Source organism: Crinia signifera, chromosome 1 (assembly GCF_055691185.1).
Source record: "Crinia signifera chromosome 1, ASM5569118v1, whole genome shotgun sequence".
NCBI lineage: Eukaryota > Metazoa > Chordata > Amphibia > Anura > Myobatrachidae > Crinia > Crinia signifera.
In genome coordinates this window covers 47986906-48008736 of record NC_139217.1, presented here as the reverse complement: position 1 = coordinate 48008736, position 21831 = coordinate 47986906, and the positions used below count along the sequence as shown (strand labels likewise).

Here is a 21831-nt window from a genome sequence, read left to right as displayed (position 1 = left end):
TCCTCTAAAGTTGTTTGACTGTCAGCCCAGGGGCAATTGTTACAAAGTCTCCTATTCTGTGAAGTAGGAAGCTTAGGCTACTTCTATGCGGCTGCTGTATTAAGTGGAGCTAACATCAATGTCTGGGGTTCCTGCGTGTGATAGTGCATAATGAAGGTTAGCTCACCCTTCTTGCAGCTCTGATCATCTATCTGGGCAACTGTCTTTTTTCCTATCTTCTTCCTTCTCTTCCTGCTTTAATGTCTTTGATCTGCCTGCCTTTATTCTTCCTGCACCCAGCCTAGTGTGTACACCTGTCACTTTGTCCCCCCACCTCCCATCTCCCGCAGGGCACTGCTGTTAAAACAGGCAGACCCTGGGTGCGGAGGAGAATATTAGAGTGCTCCTATAAGTGAGTCAGGAGCGCTACTTCTGGCATGGTAATTGTTGGCAACTGTCCAAGGTGGGTGACAGCGGGGGCCCTCCCCCTTTCTTCTGTCAGCACCTCCTCCCGTCTCCCGCTGGTGGCCGTCAGTGATATGAACGGCACCAGGGTGTAGAGGGGTGCGACAGGGGTGGCTCTCTCCCGAACTGGATGGTGGCTATCAGCTGGGCTGGGCGGCGGCTTTCGGCAGGGCTGGGCGGCGGCTTTCGGCTGGGCTGGTGATGATGGGCGGCTCCCTCCCTCGCTGTTCACACCTCCTCCCGTCTCCCGCTGGTGGCCGTCAATGGTGAGGGCGGCCCCAGGGTGTAGAGGGGTGTGACAGCGGCGGCTTACTGTTTGTGCTGGGCGGTGACTCCTCTTCTTCGTCTGCGGTGCTTGTGCAGCTTCTTCCTTCTGCCGTCCACGCCTCCTCCCGTCTCCCGCAGGGCAGCGCTGCCAGACAAGCAGGCTGCACCTGGGTGTAGAGGGGCGTGAGCGGGGCTGGTCTCTTCCTCCCGGCGTGTAGGTGGATCTGTGGGCGGCAACCGGCAGGCGGCTTGACAGGCGGCGTCTTCTCCCGGCTGGGCGGCTCTTGTGGATGACGCGCCGCCAGCGCCTCTCCAGACAGCGCGAGGCTCACCCGTCAGCGGCGTCTCCGGTGCAGGTGAGTTGCGCTTGTCAGCGTCTTCCCGGGTTGGAGGCTCTTATGGGTGGCGCGCTGTCAGCGCTTCCCCAGACAGCGTGAGGCTCTTGTGTCACTTGCGGTGGGCTGAAGGGAGGCAGCTCCCAGTGTGCAGCGGAAGCTTGTCTCTCCGGCGTTGTCCTTCTGATAACATAAGAATGCCGGCACACATAGAAGTTTTGCAGAGCCTGCCTGGGGTCCCTTCCCCGACTCCTCTCCAAGGAGCTCAGCCCGCGCTAATTACAGCTCAATGTCTACAGCGGCGCTGACTGACTCCGTTGGAGGGTTCTAGAAGGGAGCGATCAGCTTCTCCCTATGAGCTCTGACAGTTCCTTTATATACTGTGCTGGGAGGTCAGCTGTGCGGCACGAGAACAGCTGTTCTCCCGCTCAGTGCACGAGACAGCTGACTTCCCGCACTTTTAGTGTCCTCGGGGACACTTACTATACCTGTTTGATTGGCAGCTGGCTGTGGGTTCACAAAGGGGGCAGCAGCATATGTGTAAGCGCTGCATTACCAATGTCCATGAGTCATTAATACATTCCACTGCCACCAATGCCTTTCGTCCAATAACTTAACACTAAAACACAGTTTTGGCAGAGCCTGTCACTGGCCATAGTTATCTAACATGTATGAGTCTATACCACCCGGTTTTAAACAGTTTCTGAGCAAAATATACATTTTGGTTGCTCAGTCAGCGTTACCATATCTGTGGAAAAGTTCATCACACAACATCAATCCTGAGGTGGAAACTGCTTATACTTTTATAATTACATTTCTTAACATATTTACAGCATGAATATGTTACACTCTTCCCCTGATGATACAAGGCAATAGATGAACTTGGATCATCATAGAAATATTTAAATTTATTAATATACAACTTCAGTATTTGCAAAATAAGGCCATACTGCTAAGTTGGCAGGGTAGGTCACTCTTGGGATATATGTGGGTACCCCTAACTGATCATAAGTGACAATGTTTGGGGGCCTACATGCTCTCTTGGGCCTAGTTGTGGTCACTTCCCCAAATGCTTCCCCATCTTCCAAGGTATAGTCACTGGGATAATTCTCTGTTGTATCCTCCTCCCCCACAACCCATTCTTCAGGGACAGGACAGTCAGAGTCATTAATTGTAAAATCCCAATCTGCTACGGCAGGGCTTGGCGTAGGGGGTTCATCATTAAGTTCACTTTCCTCAAGGCTTTTGGCAATGTCTCTTTCATAGTCTTTGAAGTAACAGCCTTGGCCAATTTCATCTCCATTCTCTTCTGGTTCTGTAGAATGATGTATCTGTGCAGTGTCATTTGTAGGCGTTTCTTTTCTTACAGGTTCTGTGTCTCTGTCTTTCAGGTCCTCCATTCTGGTATCTCGTCCAATGGGAAGAAGGTTTTGTCTATGATGGGTCAATACAGCCCCTTCTCCATCCTCTCTCTGGATTTTGTATACAGGTAAGTTCTCAAACTTTTCTAACACCACAAATGGTTCTTCTCTCCAGCGGTAAGAGATTTTGAATTTTCTAGGGTGTCCCAGTCGTCGAAGTAGCACTCTGTCTCCTGGGTGTAAGACATGATCACGTACTTTACGGTCATAGTTAGTCTTGTTCTTCCTCCCTGCTGTCTTTTCAGCCAGTTCATAGGCTTCCTGGAGTTCTTTCCGAAGGGTTTGCACATACTTCAAGTGTGAGGTATTTGACGGATCAGAGTTCAAAGTTCCGAAGCTGATGTCGATTGGGAGCTTTGCTTCACGTCCGAACATTAGGTAGTATGGCGAATACCCAGTGGCATCACAACGTGTGCAGTTATATGCATGCACCAGCCTGGATACATGTTGCTTCCATCTGCGCTTGTCCAATGGATTCAGGGTCCCCAACATATCTAACAGGGTTCTGTTGAATCTTTCAGGCTGGGGGTCACCCTGTGGATGGTATGGGGTGGTTCGTGACTTTTTAATTCCGCAACTTTGACACAGTTCTTTGATAAGTCTACTTTCAAAGTCACGCCCCTGATCTGAGTGCAGTCTGTTAGGAAGTCCATAGTGGATGAAGAATTTCTCCCACAGCACATTAGCAACTGTAACAGCCTTTTGGTTTGGAGTGACATATGCCTGGGCGTATCTGGTAAAGTGGTCGGTAATTACTAGAATGTTGCATTTGTTTCCCGACTCCACTTCCAGGGTTAAAAAGTCAATGCAGACTAGGTCCATGGGCCCTTGGCTCTTTATGTTTACCAGTGGGGCTGTTCTTCCCGGGAGAGTTTTCCTGGCGACACAGTTACCACAGTTCTTGCAATAGGCCTCCACATCTCTCCTCATGTCTGGCCAGTAGAACCGATCAGTTATTAATTTCAGAGTCTTCTCTATCCCGATGTGGCCATGTTTGTCATGAAGAGCTCTCATTACTGTAACACGGTGCTTCCTTGGCAGCACAATCTGCCATTGGTTTCTCCCAGCTTCATGCTTTCGGTACATCACCCCTTTCTTGGTAACCAGGTTCTTTCTCTGTCTTTTCAACAGTTCAGCTTCTTTCCTGACCTCTGGGGGAGTGCTGGGGCTGTGCTTGTGAGAGAAAGCGCACCTCATGCCTGGATCAGCTTGCTGGTCTTGCCTTAGTTGACTCTGCCTCACCTTCGGTAGCCCTTCCATTTCAACTTGGCTAATCCAACAGTAGGATAGCGGTAAGACTTGCGGTGGCAGCCCCAAGCAATCTGCATATCTCTTTTCGGGTGGTTGGTTCACTCCGATGCTGTGGCACATCCCCTTGATGTTACTTGCGGGTACCTCGATCCACTCATCTTCCCCTTTTTCTTCAGGTTGGCCCGGCATGCGGGAAAGAGAGTCAGCATCGGTGTTGTTGACACCTGGGCGGTATTTCAGCGAGAAGTTGTAGAGAGCTAATGCAGCTAGCCATCTGTGTCCAGTAGCATCAAGCTTGGCTGTGCTTTGTACATAAGTGAGCGGGTTGTTGTCAGTGTGGACGGTAAAGGATGCTCCATACAGGTAGTCATGGAATTTATCCACAATACACCATTTCAGGGCTAGGAATTCCAATTTGTGCGTCGGGTATTTTTTCTCGCTTTCGCTCAATCCACGGCTGGCGAATGACACCGGCTTTAGCTCCTTCCCGTGCTCTTGGTACAACACTCCTCCCAGTCCATCCAGCGATGCATCAATATGTAGGACGTAAGTCAATTCTGGGTCCACATAGCTGAGGACAGGTGCCTCTGTTAAGCATTGTTTCAGGGAGTTGAAAGCAGCCTCACATGCATCCGTCCACCGATCTCCAAAGGGTTCACTTGTCTTATAGCAGTCTTTCTTTGACTTTACCCTCTTGTTAGTCGATGGGTATCCCTTGGTCAGATCGGTCAAGGGCTTTGCAATACTGGAATAGTTTGGGACGAACCTGCGGTAGTACCCACAGAAACCCAGGAACGATCGCAGCTCCTTAAGCTTGTTCGGACGGGGCCACTTCTTCACTGCCTCTACCTTTTCGGGATCGGTCGCCACACCATCTCTGCTGACAATATGCCCCAAGTACTTCACTCGTGATTGGCACAACCGGCACTTATCAAGCGATAGCTTCAACCCTCCTTTGATCAACCTCTCCAGCACTTTCAGCAGGCGTTGGTTATGCTCTTGAAGGGTTGACCCAAACACGATAATATCGTCCAGGTACACGATGACTTCTCGGTACACCATATCACCCACGATCCTTTCCATCGTCCGTTGGAAGGTGGCTGGGGCTCCCTTGACTCCTTGGGGCATATTCAGAAACTCGAAGAACCCCAATGGGCAGATAAAGGCTGTCTTTTCTCTATCTTCGGGTCTCATAGGAATTTGATAGAAGCCGTTCCTTAGGTCGAGCACCGAGAACCAAGCGCTCCCTTGTAAGCAGTCCAAGGCTTCATCTATTTTTGGCACTGTATATTGGTCAGTTACTGTTCTCTGGTTTAAAGTGCGGTAATCAACGCACATCCTGATCTTTCCGCTCTTCTTGCGGGCTACCACAATAGGGGAGGCATAAGGGCTCCGTGACTCTATGATAACTTGGTTCTCTAACAGTCCTTTTAAGTGCTGCCTCACATCCTCGAAGTCGGCTGGCGCAATTCTCCTAGATCGCTCCCGGAAAGGGGTCTCATCTGTGAGTCTTATATGGTGTTCCACTCCCTTAGCCATGCCGAGATCCCACTCTCCTTCAGAGAAGGCTTGCTTATGCTTTTCAAGTTCTTCAATTAACATGGCTCTATCATTTGGTGTAATGTCGCTCCCCTCAAAACAGTCCTGAAACTTATCTTCCCTTGTCCCCACATAGAAAGAACTTGCATTTGCCTGCTCTCTTTCTCCCTCTTGCCACTTCTGTAACACCCGGTATATGTGGGTGTTTGTCCCTATTATGACAGGTGTTTCTCCCCTTTCTTTCGACAGGTCTGGGCACACCAAAGCTATTAAAGGTGTTTCTAAAGTGTCAGTCTCTTGTGATGACGTCTTGTGCAAACTGAGGTTCACTTGTATATAGCCCAGGTAGGGGTACTTTTCAGCACTAAGGCCCCATATTACAAGTCCGCTGAGTGGCTGAATAGGTACCTCTGACAAGTTCTTCTCATACCACTCCTCAAATATTATGGACACTTGGGACCCGCTATCCACTAAGATTTTACACGGCTTGTTGTTAATGGACGCGTTCATGTGGCAAGTGGGCCCTACTAATCCTTCAGGTAATTCCCCATTCCACCAGGAGTTTCCCATGGCGCAGCAAGTTATCTCTAGGGGGCCTATGCGGGGTTCACAGACCTCCCTCTCCCGTTTCCCTGCTCTTGACTTTCTTGGCTCAGGTTGCTATTGTCTGTTCTCCTGCCAGGGTTTCTGTATGTGCCCCGGTTACATTCGAAGGCTCTATGCCCAAACCTTCCACAGTTAAAACATCCCCTGCCACTCCCCCTTCCTAATCCTCTTATCGGGGTGTTGACGTTTGGAGTGGGGGCCTTTGCATTCTGCTTTACAATAAAATCCTCTAACTTTTTATTTTGTTCTTCTAACATTTTAAGGATTTTGGCCTCAAACTCGCTACTTTCAGTGGCGGATTGTACCACCTTTACCTTTTTCACAGTTTTTTCTCTCATTTCAATTAGGACTTCGTCCTGCTTCACTTCCTTAAGTAAGTCATTAAAGGTAGGGGGAGGCTCCCGTACCCCTGAGCATCTTAACTTCTGTGCAACAGGGTCACTAGTTAATGCTCCTCTGAGAAGCTGCTTCATCCTATGTTTGTCTACCTCAGTTTTCTCTATTCCTCCCTTATCCACTATTTTATACAATAACTTGTCTAGGCGGATCAGGAAGGTGCTTAGCTTCTCCCCAGGGTCTTGGAATGTATGGTATAGTCGGGACGTAAGGTCCCCTACGTCTTCCAGGGTCCCAAAAGCATAATCCAGGGCCTCAAAATACGTTTCCAGGGTGGCATTGGGGCTACTGCGCCTGGCTGCCTGGATAATTCCCATGGCGGGGCCCCTCAAACTTTCTACCACCCTTTGCCTTTTAATTTTATCTGGGCACTGCCATTCCTCAGCTTGCTGTATGGCTGCCTCCTTACATGCCTCGTAGGCTTCCTCTCCTGTGGGTATTGGGATAATCCCAGAAAATATACGCAGCCTACGATAACTTCCCTCATAATGCCATCTTTCAAGTTGTGTTACCACCCTGTCTACTATAACCTCAAATTGTCCGCCACTTACATTGGTGGTTTCGCTTTGGGTATCATTATCCTCTACATCCCTTTCCTCCTTCCCTTTGGCATTTGCATTAGTGGTGGGTTTTTTTGTACTGGCAGGCCCTTCTGGTTTTACTGGCCCTATTATATGCCATTTCCTCCCTGTTTCTTCGTTAGCTAAAACCATTGCCGGGAGTAAGCTGGGGTCTAATTCTCTCAGATTCTCTATGAGAAATGCTGTTACCTTCCCCAAGGCTCCCTTCCATTTGTCCACTATTTTTGGTTTAAGTATACCATACAGTTTGTCTGCTTGTTCTAGTACCTCTTCATCTGAGAACTCCGAAAAGTTTCCTGCTATTCCTAGGCATTTCCTAGGGTCCCTATCTTTTTGTATACACCACTCGTGTATATCCGTTCCTGTTAAAGCCTCCATTTTATACGTGTTAGGTAAACAGGAAATCCTATCAAATCTCAGCTCCAGTGCCTCCATATGTAACCACCTTTTAATTTCAGGTATGTGGCTACCACATGTACTATACTGATTTTATGCTTGTTTCCTTTTAGGGCTCTCAAATGAATAGAGGTACAGCGCGTTTATATAAAAGGGTAAGTTTACTTTTCAAAATGTGAAGAATATAACATTACAATACAAACATTTGAATTCAATAAACAACTTTTTTCATAACTTACGGCTTCAATAATTGACTTTAACAGTAGAACAAGCAGAGCATAACTTTACACAGTATGACGGTTCAATAAATAACTTTGCATGACATGTATAAACTCAATAAACTACTATACTTTCTATCTTTCCTATACACATAGTAATGCATGCATTTACACAAAAAGTTACTGTGCGCTGGCCAGCATAAAAAACACTGCATATAGATATATTTGTTGGCGCGCGTTGGGGCCCTTGCTGAAGGTGTGAATAGGCTAATAAGCAACCTGTTTAAATATGAATTTGTCCGCTGGTCTTCGCTAGGTGTTCCTAGCACTGTAGAAGTCTATGTCTCTGTCCCTGTAATGTGTGATATTACTCGCACCAAGTATCTGTGTAATTGAGTTTAGATACAATAGTCTGACTTCCTTTGGTGTAGATTGAAACTTTCTATGCTCCTCTAAAGTTGTTTGACTGTCAGCCCAGGGGCAATTGTTACAAAGTCTCCTATTCTGTGAAGTAGGAAGCTTAGGCTACTTCTATGCGGCTGCTGTATTAAGTGGAGCTAACATCAATGTCTGGGGTTCCTGCGTGTGATAGTGCATAATGAAGGTTAGCTCACCCTTCTTGCAGCTCTGATCATCTATCTGGGCAACTGTCTTTTTTCCTATCTTCTTCCTTCTCTTCCTGCTTTAATGTCTTTGATCTGCCTGCCTTTATTCTTCCTGCACCCAGCCTAGTGTGTACACCTGTCACTTTGTCCCCCCACCTCCCATCTCCCGCAGGGCACTGCTGTTAAAACAGGCAGACCCTGGGTGCGGAGGAGAATATTAGAGTGCTCCTATAAGTGAGTCAGGAGCGCTACTTCTGGCATGGTAATTGTTGGCAACTGTCCAAGGTGGGTGACAGCGGGGGCCCTCCCCCTTTCTTCTGTCAGCACCTCCTCCCGTCTCCCGCTGGTGGCCGTCAGTGATATGAACGGCACCAGGGTGTAGAGGGGTGCGACAGGGGTGGCTCTCTCCCGAACTGGATGGTGGCTATCAGCTGGGCTGGGCGGCGGCTTTCGGCAGGGCTGGGCGGCGGCTTTCGGCTGGGCTGGTGATGATGGGCGGCTCCCTCCCTCGCTGTTCACACCTCCTCCCGTCTCCCGCTGGTGGCCGTCAATGGTGAGGGCGGCCCCAGGGTGTAGAGGGGTGTGACAGCGGCGGCTTACTGTTTGTGCTGGGCGGTGACTCCTCTTCTTCGTCTGCGGTGCTTGTGCAGCTTCTTCCTTCTGCCGTCCACGCCTCCTCCCGTCTCCCGCAGGGCAGCGCTGCCAGACAAGCAGGCTGCACCTGGGTGTAGAGGGGCGTGAGCGGGGCTGGTCTCTTCCTCCCGGCGTGTAGGTGGATCTGTGGGCGGCAACCGGCAGGCGGCTTGACAGGCGGCGTCTTCTCCCGGCTGGGCGGCTCTTGTGGATGACGCGCCACCAGCGCCTCTCCAGACAGCGCGAGGCTCACCCGTCAGCGGCGTCTCCGGTGCAGGTGAGTTGCGCTTGTCAGCGTCTTCCCGGGTTGGAGGCTCTTATGGGTGGCGCGCTGTCAGCGCTTCCCCAGACAGCGTGAGGCTCTTGTGTCACTTGCGGTGGGCTGAAGGGAGGCAGCTCCCAGTGTGCAGCGGAAGCTTGTCTCTCCGGCGTTGTCCTTCTGATAACATAAGAATGCCGGCACACATAGAAGTTTTGCAGAGCCTGCCTGGGGTCCCTTCCCCGACTCCTCTCCAAGGAGCTCAGCCCGCGCTAATTACAGCTCAATGTCTACAGCGGCGCTGACTGACTCCGTTGGAGGGTTCTAGAAGGGAGCGATCAGCTTCTCCCTATGAGCTCTGACAGTTCCTTTATATACTGTGCTGGGAGGTCAGCTGTGCGGCACGAGAACAGCTGTTCTCCCGCTCAGTGCACGAGACAGCTGACTTCCCGCACTTTTAGTGTCCTCGGGGACACTTACTATACCTGTTTGATTGGCAGCTGGCTGTGGGTTCACAAAGGGGGCAGCAGCATATGTGTAAGCGCTGCATTACCAATGTCCATGAGTCATTAATACATTCCACTGCCACCAATGCCTTTCGTCCAATAACTTAACACTAAAACACAGTTTTGGCAGAGCCTGTCACTGGCCATAGTTATCTAACATGTATGAGTCTATACCACCCGGTTTTAAACAGTTTCTGAGCAAAATATACATTTTGGTTGCTCAGTCAGCGTTACCATATCTGTGGAAAAGTTCATCACACAACATCAATCCTGAGGTGGAAACTGCTTATACTTTTATAATTACATTTCTTAACATATTTACAGCATGAATATGTTACACTAGCATACCTCCAAACTGTTAAACTGAGTCAAATTGAGCTCTTTCCTGCTGTTCCACCCATGGGTCGAAGTGTCCCACAGTTGGGGGTGCGTGTGATCATCATTGCTCGGCTCTGCAGTGATGCTTGTGGTCGATGAATATCAGGACATGAAGAGGAGCTGGGGGCTGCCCAGTTGCTCAGCGATTGCCGGGCACTCCTCAAAAGTTATGAAAATGGGGGTCTGGGTGCTAGGTCACAGCCCTCCCACGCCACAACTCACCCTCCCCTGGCTCCCCCTTTATTCACTGGTGCGGCAGGTCCCGGATGATTAGAGATGAACGTTGCGAGGTAGGATGACAGTTGTATGTGCCTCAATAGCAAACGTCTTATGTGGCACATTTGTGCTGTGATTGACTTATTCGTAAGTAAGCCCCTTAAATTAGTACTTCTTTGGACTAACCTAGCACCTATGATTGTAGTCAAAGAGCTAGAAATTATTTTTTAAAACTAGTTTATTTTTGTGGATATTTCACAATGCTTAGGAATTTATCTGAACTTATTTTGTAGGGTGACGGACGAGTCAATGACAGTCTGTATTCCGCCCGACAGTCGGAATCCCAACTTACACAAGCTATTTTCCCTTGTGGAGGTCCACGACCCCCATAGAGGGAGAATAGTAGCCCCCACAACCCCCATAGAGGGAGGTGGTGCAGCTCACCACTGACCACGCAAGCTGTTTCAAAGCATTCGCCCCCCTGTCAGATTCCTGACAGTCAGGATTTTGATGTCAGAGAAACGACCGTCAGAATCCCGACTGTTGGAAAGTTATACCATACCCTTTTTTGTGACAGTGCTCTAGCTGAAAGGGCTGCACTGCGAGAAGAAATGAGGATAGCCCAGAAGAGACGTGCTTCTCAGACAGAAACTCCACAGTAGTGAATTACTTGTCTATTCTTGGAAAGAACTAACTTGTCTAACTTTTGTCAATGTCTAACTAGTGCATGTCTAACTATTGTCAATGTCAAACTAGTACATGTCTATTGTCAATGTCAAACTAATGCATGTCTAACTATTGTCAATGTCTAACTAATGCATGTCTAACGTTGTCAGTTTCTAATGCATGTCTAACTTTTGTCAATGTCTAACTAATGCATGTCTAACTAATGCATGTCTAACGTTGTCAGTGTCTAATGCATGTCTAACTTTTGTCAATGTCTAACTAATGCATGTCTAACTTTTTGTAAATATCTAACTAATGCATGTCTAACTTTTGTCAATGTCTAACTAGTGCATGTCTAACTAATGCATGTCTAACTTTTCAAATTATCTATCTAATGCATGTCTAACTTTTGTCAATGTCTAACTAATGCATGTCTAATGTTTGTCAGTATCTAACTGTTTGTCTAACTTTTGTCAATGTCTAATTTTTTGTAAATATCTAACTAATGCATGTCTAACCTTTGTCAATGTGTAACTAGTGCATGCCTAAATTTTGTCAGTGTCTAACTAATGCATGTCAAACTTTTTGTAAATATCTAATGCATGTCTAACCTTTGTCAATGTCTAACTAGTGCATGCCTAACTTTTGTCAGTGTCTAACTAATGCATGTCTAACTTTTTGTAAATATCTATCTAATGTATGTCTAACTTTTGTCAGTGTCTAATAATGCATGATTATCTTTTTGTAAATGTCTAACTAATGAATGTCTAACTTTTGTCAATGTCTAACTAGTGCAAGTCTACTTTTTGTCAATGTCTAACTTGTGCATGATTAATGTTTGTCAATGTCTTACTAATGCATGTCTAACTTTTTGTAAATATCTAACTACTGCATGTCTAACTTTTGTCAATGTCTATCTTATGCATGTCCAACTCTTGTCAATGTCTAATTAATGCATGTCTAACTTTTGGTGTCGACCTATTGACTGTCCGACTAAACATTGTCTGTCAGCCGTCTGGAACCAATCACTGGCATTCATGTGTCTGTGGGCAGGGACAAAAATGATGTAGCATCATTTTAGCCCCATCCCCTTTCTGTGGACCCACAAATCGCAGCGATTTTCCGAGGTGCTAACTGCTACGAGTCCTCTCCAGGAGAAAAGTGGTATGCTCTAGAATACCGACAGTCCTATTAGTTTTGCTGGTGGCCAAAAGTATCCAGCTCACAAAAGGTATGATTGGACTTATTATATTATAATGATCAGTGAAGTAATTGGGAATTAGTTGTCAGAGCGTGACACAGTTGCCAGTCCCGGAATACTGCAGTTTTTCCACTGCTAGCAGCCAAATAGTCTCATGTCTGGTGCAGACGGGTGTGTCAGTAAAAGAGGATGCAGGCCTTCAAACAGCATTTTCGTGGAGGAAAGAGAGATTATGTCCAGCTGGCAGATAATAAACACAATCTCTGTTCTGCTGGATATAAAGAGCAAGATAAATCCTGCAAAAAACAATAAATCTGGACATATCAATGTTGAATGAACAATAAAACATAAATTGAGGTGATGTGGTATTTCCCACAATGGTGACAGAGAAAAGTAATCGTGGATGCTATGTATAATTATTACGAAATAATGTGCTTTCTGTTCCATTACACATATACCACACAGCAGAGTAATGAAACGCAGATGTGTGTTAGTGAGGCATGAGGCATTTGGTTTCACTTGCCTCGAAATTCACATTGTTCTATTGCAGTGTTTTTCAACCACTGTGCCGTGGAACACTAGTGTGCCCCCAGATCTAGAGATGCCCACACCAGTTTACAGCCACCACCAGTTCAACTGTCATTTACTGGTCTCTTCTTTTCATATAAAGAGCCAATGTATTTTATTTTTGTTACCTGTGGGGACCAGTGTGATTGTTTTTTTTTTTTAGATGGGGGCCAATAGGTTTTTTTTTTCCTGTGGGGGCCAATGTGTTTTGCCCTGTGGGGATCTCATGGTGTGCCCTGGCAATTTTAAAATCTTATTTAGTGTGCCGCAAGGTAAGAAGGTTGAAAATCACTGCTCTATGCACTTGATTCCGATGTGCAATTTACATCGCTTGGTTGTAATCTCAAATTGACTGCGATCCCGGGAGGTTACGTGCAAAGGGGCCGATTCAGTCCCATTCATTCGTGTCCGAATTCAGCCCGGTGTTCGATGGTGGAGGGTTTGCGCATGTGCGAATATGCGTATGCGCTAACCCACGGGAGTGAACGGCTTTGGCGAGTTTCATACTCGTTGAGTTGTTTGCTCCAGGAGGGATGGAAAGGGGAGAGTTCAGCATTTTATGGGCGTCCCCATTAAAACACTGGGCGTTCCCTTGCACACTTAGGCGGGGCGATGCCTGCTTGGGGTGGGAGGCTGATGTCACATGTATAGTCACATGACATCAGTGCCCGCCTCCTTTTCGGCGATCTGCACCCGGAATAAAAGTTAGTTTAGTCTGACTTTTATTACTTAAGGGGAGAGAAATCGTTTGATGGTGAATACTTGCCTGCCCTTCTAACCCGCAGCCTAACCCTTCCCCTCTAACCCTAATCCTCCCCACTAATGCCTAAACCTAACCCTCTCAACCCACAGCCTAAACCTAACCCTCCCACCGCACAACCTAAACCTAACCCTCCCACCCCACAGCCTAAACCTAACCCTCCCACCCCACAGCCTAAACCTAACCCTCCCACCCCGCAGCCTAAACCTAACCCTCCCACCCCACAGCCTAAACCTAACCCTCCCAGCCCACAGCCTAAACCTAACCCTCCCACCCCACAGCCTAAACCTAACCCTCCCACCGCGCAGCCTAAACCTAACCCTCCCAGCCCGCAGCCTAAACCTAACCCTCCCACCCTGCAGCCTAAACCTAACCCTCCCACCCCGCAGCCTAAACCTAACCCTCCCACCCCGCAGCTTAAACCTAACCCTCCCACCCCGCAGCCTAAACCTAACCCTCCCACCCCGCAGCCTAAACCTAACCCTCCCACCCCGCAGCCTAAACCTAACCCTCCCAGCCCGCAGCCTAAACCTAACCCTCCCAGCCCGCAGCCTAAACCTAACCCTCCCAGCCCACAGCCTAAACCTAACCCTCCCACCCCGCAGCCTAAACCTAACCCTCCCAGCCCGCAGCCTAAACCTAACCCTCCCAGCCCGCAGCCTAAACCTAACCCTCCCACCCCGCAGCCTAAACCTAACCCTCCCACCCCGCAGCCTAAACCTAACCCTCCCAGCCCGCAGCCTAAACCTAACCCTCCCACCCCGCAGCCTAAACCTAACCCTCCCACCCCGCAGCCTAAACCTAACCCTCCCACCCCGCAGCCTAAACCTAACCCTCCCACCCGCAGCCTAAACCTAACCCTCCCAAGCCGCAGCCTAAACCTAACCCTCCCACCCCGCAGCCTAAACCTAATGCAGCCCTCAGCCTAAACCTAACCCTCCCACCCCGCAGCCTAAACCTAACCCTCCCAGCCCGCAGCCTAAATCTAACCCCCCCCCAGTGCCTAACCCTATCCCCTCCCTATAATTTAACTGCCCCTGCAGCCTAACCTTAAACCTCCCCACTAGTAAAAATATGGGGTATACTGCTCTAAAAACTTTTAAAAACCTGCTCAATATAGTTTAGGCAATATCACTCCCCACTAGTGCCTAACACCCTCCCACCCCGCAGCCTAAATCTACCCCCCCCCAGTGCCTATCCCTATCCCTCCCTATAATCTAACCCCCCCCTACCTGCAGCCTAACCCTACATCCTCCGCTAGTGCCTAAATTTACCACCCCCCTCAACCTATCGATAACCCACCTTGTATTCTTATGGTTCTGACGCCCACATCCTCATCGATGTCGGGATTGCAACACCATATGTGGGTGCAAATCGGGTTGCCAGTGTTCAGAGCCAGTCCTAGCCTAAATGATGGCCCTAGGCAAGATTTTGGCTGGTGCTCCCTAGCACCGCCACTAGTTCTGCCTCTGACCCTGCTCCCCTTTCCCAGCACCATCAACCCTCATCATAGCATGATAGCAGTCATTTGGGGCTCCTACCCGCAATATTTTAAATAGAAACAGTGCACACACTCACACACAGAATGTAGGCATGCTACATATCATTTTAATCAGCAGAAGCTGCTGGTGCCCCTAGGCATTTGCCTAGTTTGCCTATGCCTAGGGACGGCTCTGCCAGCATTGGTATTCTGACTGCCGGGATTCCATCTGCCGGGATGTTAACTGCACCCCGTGCAGACATCACTTTTCATTTGAAAGAAAGATTTCTGATCCAGATAAATGCAAGTCTCCCAATTCCGCAGCCTGATCACTATATGCTGAAAACGTATCTTCATGCAGAATGCACAATGTTGAAACAAACGTATACTGTAATATAACTTAAACGCATCTCTATGCCCTATCCTGTAGTACTAGAGATAGACTTACTGTACGTGCACTAGAGAAATAGCCTGGGTAGGAGGATATCAAGTAAATATTGCTCACTGTTATTATACCAGCTTGATTTGCCCAGAGGCAGCCTTATTGTGCCAGCCTGGTGCACCCGGTACTCCTAGTGTGCTTAGAATCTGCCAGGAACAATGTTGGTTCAGAAAATAAACAATATTATAGACACGCAAGTCACAGCTTCCCTGTGCAGCAATTACCAGGGAATTTGCCACAATTACTAAACAACCATGCCCTAAAGGCCTGTAGTCACCATCAGTTCCTGATTAACCAATACGCTGATTAGGCTGGAGCCTAGGGTGCCAGGATTAGGGGGTGGGGGCAGGGGCTGGCTGGCAACTTTTAGCCTGGGGGGCAAGTCCAAAGCACTGGCCCATAAGTAACAGCGCAATCGTTAAATTTAGGTTTTGCGGTTTAAAGTAGCTGCCAGGTGGCTGTGCATTGCAAAGGGAGCTATATGTGTATTAACCTAGGGCACCTGGAACCTTTAATCAGGCCCTGGCCTCTGACCTTGATGTGTAGTGTTAATTATCTTGACCTAATCTTGTCACTTTTCTCCTGATGGATTACCAGTGACATTGACCTTGAATTGACTTCTGCTTAGTTTCTGGAGATCTTCTCCTTGATTTGTTATTGGCTTGTTATTTTTAGACTTCTGCTGGATTGGCTGTGGCCTCGACCTTGATGTGTTACTGGTTATGGGCTGTAGTGCTTGACATCTTGTTGTCTAACTCCTGCTGACTTGACCTTGACTTTGTTACTGGACATCTAATGGATTGGCCATCATATTGACCTTTCATTGTCACTGGACCTCTACTGGAAAACTCTCACCATGACTTGTTACTGTATTAAACAGTGGATTGCCTGTGGTATCGTAGATATTTGATGGATCTCTATAGTTCCTTTATCTTGGTTACCTCCTGGATTTCCGATCAGCTGGCATCTGGCCCATGGCTTCACACAAACTTTCTGTTCATGAGTCATTGCTTGTCGAAGACACTGCATATATTGGAACACTCTCCTTTCTACACTCCTGTCTCTCTCTTTGTTATATGGACCCTGTCCACCCTCATGGTTGCTGTTAGCAACATGAGAAGCTCTATTCCTATCCTCTTGATAAGAATGTCCTTGATTAAGCAGGTCCCTATAATGAATTACAGTTGGAGCCCATGTCAACTTTGTTCCTTAGGTTGTGGCTCACCATGGCTAGCCATGACTATCCTATTGTTCTCAGCAGCAATACAATACATACAACAATACAGTAGGGGATTAGCAGAGTAATCCTATTGCTCAATTAATCCAATTAACAGGCTAAATGAGGAGGGCTCCATCTGTATGACATCACTGATCTAGAAACGGCATCGAACATCGCAGCTTACCGAGCGCCTGAGACGCTGGCCGGCTAAATACCCAACCCCGCTACCGCCAATTTTCTCCTGGCTTCGCAAATACAAACTAACTGGATGAAGATGGGCGTGGGGGGGGGGGGGGCAGTTGACTTCCTGTGACATCAGCTGCCTGCCCATGGGAAGGCATCGGCCCACCTACGTACCCTTTGGAAAACCCATCCCCATTCCTGCCTCTGTCTGCCCCAGGCCCACCATGTTTGCGTATGGCTTGGTTACTATGCAAGTCTCCAAAGCCATTTGCAAAGGGGGGGGCTGCACATGCACAGAATAGACCATACGCAGTCCCCCCAAGCATTAGAACGGGGCCCGAATTCGCCCCATTCCGAATGAATCTAAATTGGGCCCTTAATCTGCTGCAAAAACTGGGAAGATTGCAGAACTTTTATTATTGCAAAACAATGCAGTACAGCTGCCGCGAATAATAAAAGAATTGGGAAAGCCTAAAAGAAATATAATTTGTCAAGAAATAAAATGCATGACATGTAAAGGCTTCAGAAAATCACATACTGTAGAACATAATCCAAAACACTTGTCACTCCTTCTGACGGGAAAATTACTGGGGTGAAGTAATGAGAAAACAGACAGAACTTCCAGTCCATGGTAATGTAAGATAAATATGGAATCTCACAAATAAAGATCTCTTTCTTTGGTTCCTTCACCGCAGTAATGAACGTCTCTAAATGTTTTAAGTGTGTCAGGATGGATAATTAAGATTTAATGAGCTGGGAAATGAAAGTTAATTTGAATAATACAAATTATTTGAATGATGGAAGGTTGTTCTGAAATGAGGCATTGTAAATTATAGTGTTGAAGTGTGGAATGTAGGATATGGGAACATGATCCACCACAGTTTCAACACACACGTCCTTTGTGTCTATGTCACACCCTTCTCTCTGCCAGTGTAGCGAGAACTCCATCCAATGAGTGTCTGGAGAGGGATCATTTTTGTGTTAAACCAAATTTAAAGGTTTCATTTGTTGACGTTAGAGATTGCTACTGAGCAGACATTATATTTAGGTTCCTACAGGAAGGCTTCAAATCCCTAACCAAGATGGCCACTAGCCATAGTTTTGCATTATCACTGGGCAAAATATGGGGAAGGGTACATGTCCCTAACCCCGGAAGCTGATCTGTCATGACTGGGTCCAGAGGCAGAACTCTGGGAGGCAATGGAGTCCTCTGCCACCGGGTTCCTGCTCCCAAGGGGGCACCTCTCCTCCCCTGTGAGTTTGAATCAGTTCATTGAAAGCCATTGATATCGTTCTGTGGCTGTTTCCTCCTCCTAGCAGGACCATAGTTGTCACACTCTCTTTATTCTAAACATAATATCCATAACATACATACATACATATATTTATATAAGATGATGTGTGTGTGTAACAAGAAAAATAAGGTCTTTGGCGCTAGGGGTCAGGTGCTGTATCTTGCTCCCCTGCAGCCACCGCAAAAGAGGATTGCCACCCTCTAAAAACAAAATACACAAGAAAAGAATTGCAGGGCGCTCTAGGGTGAACAAGAATTAAACAATTTATTAAAAAACAAAACACAATATTAAAACAACGAATACACAATCATATAATGCATTTAAAATCTCATAAATGGTGCACCATTATATCTAGCTCTGGGAATTATTCGTGGCCAGAGGTTGGGGATTGATTCCTCAAATTAGAGGTGTTTGAGTCCCAGTATAATAACTGAATTTAGTGGCAAATGTCCAGATTTGCTTAAGGTTCTCAAATGAGGGCTAAAGGAACAATAATGGACCAATGTCAAATGGCGCTGTTCTGTTGGTGCCCGTGCATGCGGAGGGCAAGGACTTCTGTCTGGTGGCTGGGTGACAGTGTCCGTCCTGCCTCCACTTGGTGTTGGTTGCACGGCACAATATAATAAGCACAGTCAATACTTGAAAGTTTAGTGCGCCGCAGCGCTATCTCACCCCTCTCGTGCAGCTCGGCTGTCTCCACTGTGTTCACACAGATAATGTTAGGGGAATGCCCCGGCAGCAGCTCCTTCCTTTTGTTTGTAAGCGTCAGGTTAAATACCTTCCACGGCGCTCTGTCACTGCGTCCTTGCAGGTAATACAGGTGTGCAGCTGGAAAATCTGAAGAAGTCGGCTCTGCAGGAAGACGTAAGCCGGCAGCAGGGGTGTGCTTCTTTAGTATCCTTTATGGATCCTTTGTGGAACGCGTTTCTCCGCTCACAGGGCGGCTTTCTCAACCAGAGAGAAAGCCGCCCTGTGAGCGGAGAAACGCGTTCCACAAAGGATCCATAAAGGATACTAAAGAAGCACACCCCTGCTGCCGGCTTACGTCTTCCTGCAGAGCCGACTTCTTCAGATTTTCCAGCCGCACACCTGTATTACCTGCAAGGACGCAGTGACAGAGCGCCGTGGAAGGTATTTAACCTGACGCTTACAAACAAAAGGAAGGAGCTGCTGCCGGGGCATTCCCCTAACATTATCTGTGTGAACACAGTGGAGACAGCCGAGCTGCACGAGAGGGGTGAGATAGCGCTGCGGCGCACTAAACTTTCAAGTATTGACTGTGCTTATTATATTGTGCCGTGCAACCAACACCAAGTGGAGGCAGGACGGACACTGTCACCCAGCCACCAGACAGAAGTCCTTGCCCTCCGCATGCACGGGCACCAACAGAACAGCGCCATTTGACATTGGTCCATTATTGTTCCTTTAGCCCTCATTTGAGAACCTTAAGCAAATCTGGACATTTGCCACTAAATTCAGTTATTATACTGGGACTCAAACACCTCTAATTTGAGGAATCAATCCCCAACCTCTGGCCACGAATAATTCCCAGAGCTAGATATAATGGTGCACCATTTATGAGATTTTAAATGCATTATATGATTGTGTATTCGTTGTTTTAATATTGTGTTTTGTTTTTTAATAAATTGTTTAATTCTTGTTCACCCTAGAGCGCCCTGCAATTCTTTTCTTGTGTTCTTTCTGATGTGTGTGTGTGTGTGTGTGTGTTGGGGGAGCACCAATATTTATCTTGCCTCTGGGCTACTGTAACAAACTTACGCCATTGACTGGATCCTTCTTCCCTCTAGACCCAACAGTTGCACCCTACTCTGATAACTGCCCATTGCTGTTACTGTAACAAGAAACTGCAGAATTTGGTTGGTCTGAGGGACATGTTGAGGAACTTTGGAGAAGACTGTGGTGGTGGTGAGGACTGATGGCAGCCCGAATTTAATAATTGCTTCTTTGAGACTGTCTAATACACATTGGCCCTTATTCAGATCTGATCGCAATACAAATTTGTTCTCAAAATGGGCAAAATCATGTGCACTGCGGGTGGGGCAGATGAAACATGTGCAGAGAGAGTTAATATTCCGCCCAGATCATATTGTAAATGTAATCCTTCATTCGCTTTCATAAAAAAATAGAATGTAAAACTGTCTTTGGTGTGTACCGTTCTCACTTTGCAATGTGTTATTTCAGATATAGAACAAAAGGGGATGTGATGACTTGTTGGTTTCAGCTGTAACCCAGCTGGGATTTCACCTTCTACATTGTTTCTACAGGATTTCCCCGAGCCACTGAGATGCACTGGAAACAAGTTGGAATCTCACAATGGGCTTTTGGGACATCCTGGATGAATGCGCTGTCCTTTTTTTTTTTTTTGTCTGATTTTAGTTACATAATGAAAAAGATATTAAATAACATTATGTAGGTTAAGACAACGGTGCATACGTTAAACTGTGCTTACTGTACTGTATTTTGTTAAAGTGTAATACTCTTTTTGTCAAAAAATACTACTGTGCATGCAGGGACGTGCAGTCAGGGGAGGCAGTGCCTCCCCTGTCATTATTGGCAAACATAATAAAATAATATAAAGAAAATACTTATGACACATATTATGTGTCATAAGTATATGCTTTATATCATCCTATTCATTTTTACACCATCCTTTTCTTTTTTTAAATGATTTCGGAGGCACTGGGAGCAGTGCCGCCGGCTATCAATGTTCAGGTTCCAGAGGAGGAGGCGGGCAGGGGGCGGGGCCAAGGAGCAGGCTGAAAAATCCCATTTAAAAAAACGGTATAGGCGGCACCTATAGCGGTGCCTCAGTGACAGGGGGTGCTTTCTGCCTATATTAGAGCATGCCCCTGTCACTGAGGCACCGCTATGATTGGTGTCACTCTGCTGCCTGTCAGCGCAGCAGAAGAAATCCAGCTGCACCCTCCGCACCGCACCCCCCTCCCCCGCCTTCCCCACACTTCGGGACCAAGAACCTCTGCACCCTACCGACCCCACCCCTCTCCTTCCCTACCCGGCGGCTGCACCCTACCGACCCCACCGACCCCCCCTCTCCTTCCCTACCCGGCGGCTGCACCCTACCGACCCCACCGCCCCCGCCCCCCCTCTCCTTCCCTACCCGGCGGCTGCACAGACCGACACACTGGCTCCTTCCCGGCCGGTGCGTGATAGAACTCTGCAAGCACCTTCTTCTCCGGCCGGATCTCTGCACCCCAGCTTCGTCCACGCTCTCAACCCCGTAGGCGCCATTCCCGGAGCCTGAGGGTAAGTGGTAGCCGCAGGGCAGGGACAAGGCATACGGGAGACTCAGAGGCGGGAGGGCAGTAGCTGAGGGGATGCAGGTGCCGGGCGCCACATGTCTGCAAGTTTGATCAACGCTGCTGCTGAGTGAGAGCCGGGGAGCAGTCAGTGTGGATATATGTAAGGTACATTATGTGTATATGGGCATTTAATCATGTGGGGCATAAGTGTACTGTGCATTGTGTGTGGGCATTAATCATGTGGGGCATGAGTGTACTGTGCATTATGTGTGGGCATTAATCATGTGGGGCATGAGTGTACTGTGCATTATGTGTGGGCATTAATCATGTGGGGCATAAGTGTACGGTGCATTATGTGTGGGCATTAATCATGTGGGGCATAAGTGTACTGTCCATTATGTATGGGCATTAATCATGTGTGGGCATAAGTGTACGGTGCATTATGTGTGGGCATTAATTATGTGGGGCATATGTGTACGGTGCATTATGTGTGGGCATTAATCATGTGGGGCATAAGTGTACTATGCAGGGCCGGTGTATGGCTTCTCAGCACCCTAGGCAAAACTTTAACCTAATCCCCCCCCCCACACACACACACTAAAGAAGGATTCATTTGGTCCTCCCAGCCCCCCAGGAAGGTGGGCAAGTCTCCTGCTTTCCCTGGTGGCCCTCTGCACACTTCCCTT

At 47.7% G+C, this 21831-nt stretch overlaps 1 protein-coding gene across 1 annotated transcript; it reads right to left on the bottom strand.

Annotated features, from left to right (window-relative positions):
* Positions 1–5853: 5853 nt before the first annotated feature.
* On the bottom strand, positions 5854–7218 carry LOC146080225 (paraneoplastic antigen Ma1 homolog). The gene has a single exon (XM_083187280.1). It carries the CDS (start codon positions 7216–7218, stop codon positions 5854–5856), a length of 1365 nt encoding a protein of 454 aa, XP_083043406.1.
* Positions 7219–21831: the final 14613 nt, after the last annotated feature.